Here is a 4,270-nt window from a genome sequence, read left to right as displayed (position 1 = left end):
AAATGTCCAGCTCCTCCAGAAGCTCCCTAACTAAATCCTCACTCACTCTAGGCCCAGGTGAGCCTCCCCTGGGGCCCAAAGGGGGCCCAGCAGGGAGGTGGCAGTTCTGGTCCTTACTGAGGAAGACAGAGGCAAAGAAGTTATTAAATATGTTGGCTTTGTATGATTAGAGGCCTGAAGAGCAAGCCATACGAGGAAAGGCTGACCGATATGGGACTGTTCAGCCTAGAAAAGAGAAGACTTCGGGGGAATTTGGTGGCAGCTTACAAATATATCAGGGGAGAGCATCAGGGGCTAAGCAAACAACTATTCACCACAGCAGCCCAGGGGAAAACCAGGAGCAATGGTCATTAACTTCTAGAAGGAGGTTTCAGACTGGATATAAGGAAAAACTTCTTCACGGTTCGTGTGACCAGACTCTGGAATAGACTCCTGGTGGGGGTGGTTCAGGCACCTACCCTGAAGATCTTCAAAAGGAGCCTGGACGCACACCTTGCTGGGATTATTTGACCCCAGCAGTCTTTCCTGCCCAACAGAGGGGCTGGACCTGATGACCTCATGAAGTCCCTTCCAGCCCTAAGCTTCTGTGAATCCATGAGAATGAAATGAATTAAATGCAGGCAGAATATTGGGAAGTAAAAAAATGGTTCTGACAGTGGAGTAGATTCCAAGGAAGGATTAGAAACCTCCTCGTGTGAGTCGCATAAAATAATAATAGCAGAAATAGCATTCACCAGTAGGGTAGGGGAACGCATCAACAAACCAAACTAATAATGCTTAGAAGTTTTAGCTTTGTGCCAAAAATCAAATGAGAAACTCTGAATACAAAATCCAGATAAATTTATGAAGCAAATCAACCAGATTTCTGTTTATTTTGCCTTTCCTCAGTTTCTTTCCTCTTTCAACTGAACAGCATGCAGTTGTTAAACAGCTTTATGTGCAGGTTTCTGAAGATTGGGTCAGGCTTGTTGCTTGACTGAGCGTTCTGAAGTGTTGTTCACAATGGCCTGATCCTGTGCATGCTTGGCTTGCAGAACTCTTGCTAACTTCAGTGGGGATCTTGTGCATGAAATGGGCCTAGGTTTGGGCCTTGTAAAACTGGCGCCTTAAAGGGGAAAGAAGCAACCACAGTTTTGTTTACAAATAGGGTATCCATGTAAATCATCTTTGCATTTGCAAGGGGAGAGGTGTTGAATACCATGTTCTTTGCTCACTCTTGTTCCATCTACTTACCTTATCATTAAAACAAGCAGGTGATTATGAATATACCAGCTATGATCCCTGGTAACTAAAGGCTATGCTCTCTATAATTCCTTCTGTGGGAGAGTTAATGAACATAGTTTCCTTGTACTGCCCCATTGCTTATTAGCAAAGTCCTTGTAAAACATGTGCCTTACACTTGCTTTGAAAGCTCCAAACCCTGAGTTGTTGGGTTGTAGAGGGGAGTAATTTCCACAGCTGAGAACTTTGAAAGCCCTCCTGTTATCTAAGAGGAGTTCACTCCTAGGAACCAACCCCTCAAGCTTGCTCAAGATAAAACATTTCGACTTTCTGATTCAGGTGCTATGAGCGAAGAGGGTGCTTTGAGTGGGTAGGCGCAGCTTTAGTAGTAGAACGTAACACAGAGAAACTCTGGCATTTCGTATAGCCCTCCCCAGGGTGCACAAATTGAGCCTTGGTTTCCTTTATGTCACATGATTAGCTTCCTTCCCTCCAGGAGATGAACTGATTTATCTTCTGGCATTAGCCTGGACAAGTTACCATGAGAGTAGGGATTTAGAGTGCAACAGCTGCTCCATGGTAACTGCCTAGGCGCGTACCCATCTGGTAGATGAAAGCTTACCCCTCTAGGTAAGCTATGGTGGCTTAACTTTCATATGCTGGGGGCAAAGAGCATGCGCATGGGTGGTTACCATGGAGAAACTGATGCTCTGGAAATCCCCACCCTCATTTACCAAGCAATAACTTGTTTGTTCCTCTGCCCTTTGGTTCAGAAGCTGATTTCACTTCAAACATTTCAAGTGATTGTGTGCAGTGAAAAGTACAGTAAAAATAGCTCTCTTGTTGGTTGACTTTTCTTATCCCACCCACTCCATCCCCTGGTTGTCTTGGGTGTTTACCAACAGGCTTTCCTGCTGTTGCATTCTTACATGAAATGCAGAAAAGCTTCACATGAAAGCTTTACTTGTGCCCAGAGCTTCAGGGATGGAAGCACAATTGCTGCTTGTGCATTTCTAATGGTAACTGCTGGTTGTTGGCTTTTTTTTGTTTCAGTATTCTTTGGCCTATGCCTGCTTGAAACTAGTAAATTACTCCTTCTTCTTCTGGCTGCCCTTCTACCTCAGCAACAACTTTGGATGGAAAGAGGCTGAAGCTGACCAACTCTCGATTTGGTACGATGTGGGAGGAATTATAGGTGCGTGCAGCAAGCAACAACTTCTTTCTGTGGCTGATCAGCTGGTGTCTGATCTTTGCACAACAAATGCAATATAGAGGAACTGTAGGTACTACACTGTTTATTTAAATTAGCCTAGCCAATTTATATTGAAAAGCAGAACACTGGGAAGTCTCTAGCAGTGCCCACTAACCATAGAGGCATGACCTTTTCAGTTTATGCTGCACCAACAATAGACTTTTCTTGACTTGTTTTGAGCTCAGTTGCCAAGCTTGGAAACCTGAAAAACATTATTTTTTATATTGTTTCTCTCAAGAATCCTTGAGGGAGAGGGTAGGCTCAGATTCATGGTATACTTTACTTAGTGCTCAGTCCCCTACTAGTGAGTGTTGGCCACAACTCTTGAGTGGAGTCAAATACAGTTCTTGTTGAGGCCCCTGATAAAATCTGCAGCTCTGCATCCACATCACAATGGAGAAAGCTTGTCTTTACATCCAGAACTCTATTGTCACTAGTTCTTGGATAGACAACTGGTTCCTCTTGTTCTCCCTTCTCTCCCAATAGACTCTTTGGTTGTTTTTGTAGACTTGTCTACACTAAGAGCGTTTTCTAGTTTGTGACCAGCAGTGTAGTGTCCCTAGTGATGGCAGTGAAGGGTATGCTGATATAAGCAATGTGCTAGCAGCCACCAGCCTTTTAACCATGTGTTCTCTAGGTCTACTCAGAGTGGGGTTAAACAGCTGGGTACTTAAAAAAAGGGAGGGCCTTGAATTCTTTTGTGCTAGCACTCCCATCCATCAGGCAGAACCTTTAAAAGGAACAACAGGAAAGTTTAGGAAACTGCTGTAGGGTGTTATGCTGTGCAGGCCTAGAATAACAATTATAAGAGTAGAGTGTACTGGGAGGGGAACACACAACAGAAGTACTGACTAGCCATATGCAGAGAAAGTGTAGCTTCTTAATACAGTAGGCGGAAACGTGTATATTTATTCCCTACTACATCGTGAGTTACCTTGGTTTGGTACAATCTTCCAGGCATCTTTGCCTTTCAAAGGCAGTGGGACTTCAGAGATGTAGATGTGAAGATAAAATGAGAGAAAATAATATACCCTCCTGTGCATTCACTGAATTGTATTCCATGTCTTAATTTACAAGGCATGATGATTTTTCATGTTATATTTATAGGTGGGACCATCCAAGGCTTGATTTCTGACATGCTACAGAAGAGAGCCCCAGTGCTAGCAGTCAGTCTGCTCTTGGCTGTAGGGGCTCTCTTTGGATACAGTCGTGAGTATATTTTACAGCCCTTTCTGGGGTTTTTTTTAAGGAAAAGAGATAAACCTGCTGGTCTCCCCTTGTTTTGGATCTTTTTGGTTCAGGTTATTTCCTATTGGAGCATTCTTCTTGCAAATTGTACCCAGCTAGGTGGAGTATTGTGGTTAAGATTCAAAATGACCTTGATAAATTGAAGAATTAGCCTCAAATAGGGTAGAATTCTGTATAAGCAAGTGTAAAGTACTGCATTTAGGAATGAATAATCAAATGCATGTATGCAGAGTAATAGAGGTGCACTGATACATCAGTCCAATATCGGAACAGCACAGATATAAAGAAAATTGGCTGCATCGGAAATTGGCTCTATGTGGCTGATAATTTGGCTGATAAATGCTCATGTGTGCGCGCAGCCACAACACAGCATGCAGGCAGCGAGGAGCACAGCCTGGCAGTTTGGAGAGCTGTGTGCAGCTGCTAAGTCCATTGTAGTGGAAGGGGGGGAAGGGAAGAGGTGTGGGGTGGGGGGCAGATCAATGCCCCCCACGGTGAGGGAGGGAGTGGGGCTGGGGCAGGCACTTCACAGCCGGGGCTGGGTGGGAG

General features: G+C 44.2%; 1 protein-coding gene across 1 annotated transcript in view; it reads left to right on the top strand.

Annotated features, from left to right (window-relative positions):
• The window catches only part of SLC37A3 (solute carrier family 37 member 3), a 66,565-nt gene that overhangs the window by 47,972 nt on the left and 14,323 nt on the right, over nt 1-4,270 (top strand). The window contains exons 10-11 of the mRNA XM_019515401.1: nt 2,275-2,416; nt 3,581-3,682. Coding sequence (XP_019370946.1) covers nt 2,275-2,416; nt 3,581-3,682 — 244 coding nt within the window. The remainder of the gene's footprint in view (nt 1-2,274; nt 2,417-3,580; nt 3,683-4,270) is intronic.

Source organism: Gavialis gangeticus, unplaced genomic scaffold (genome assembly GCF_001723915.1).
Source record: "Gavialis gangeticus isolate Ggan-Ray unplaced genomic scaffold, GavGan_comp1, whole genome shotgun sequence".
Lineage (NCBI taxonomy): Eukaryota > Metazoa > Chordata > Crocodylia > Gavialidae > Gavialis > Gavialis gangeticus.
This window is presented reverse-complemented; position numbering and strand designations above follow the sequence as displayed.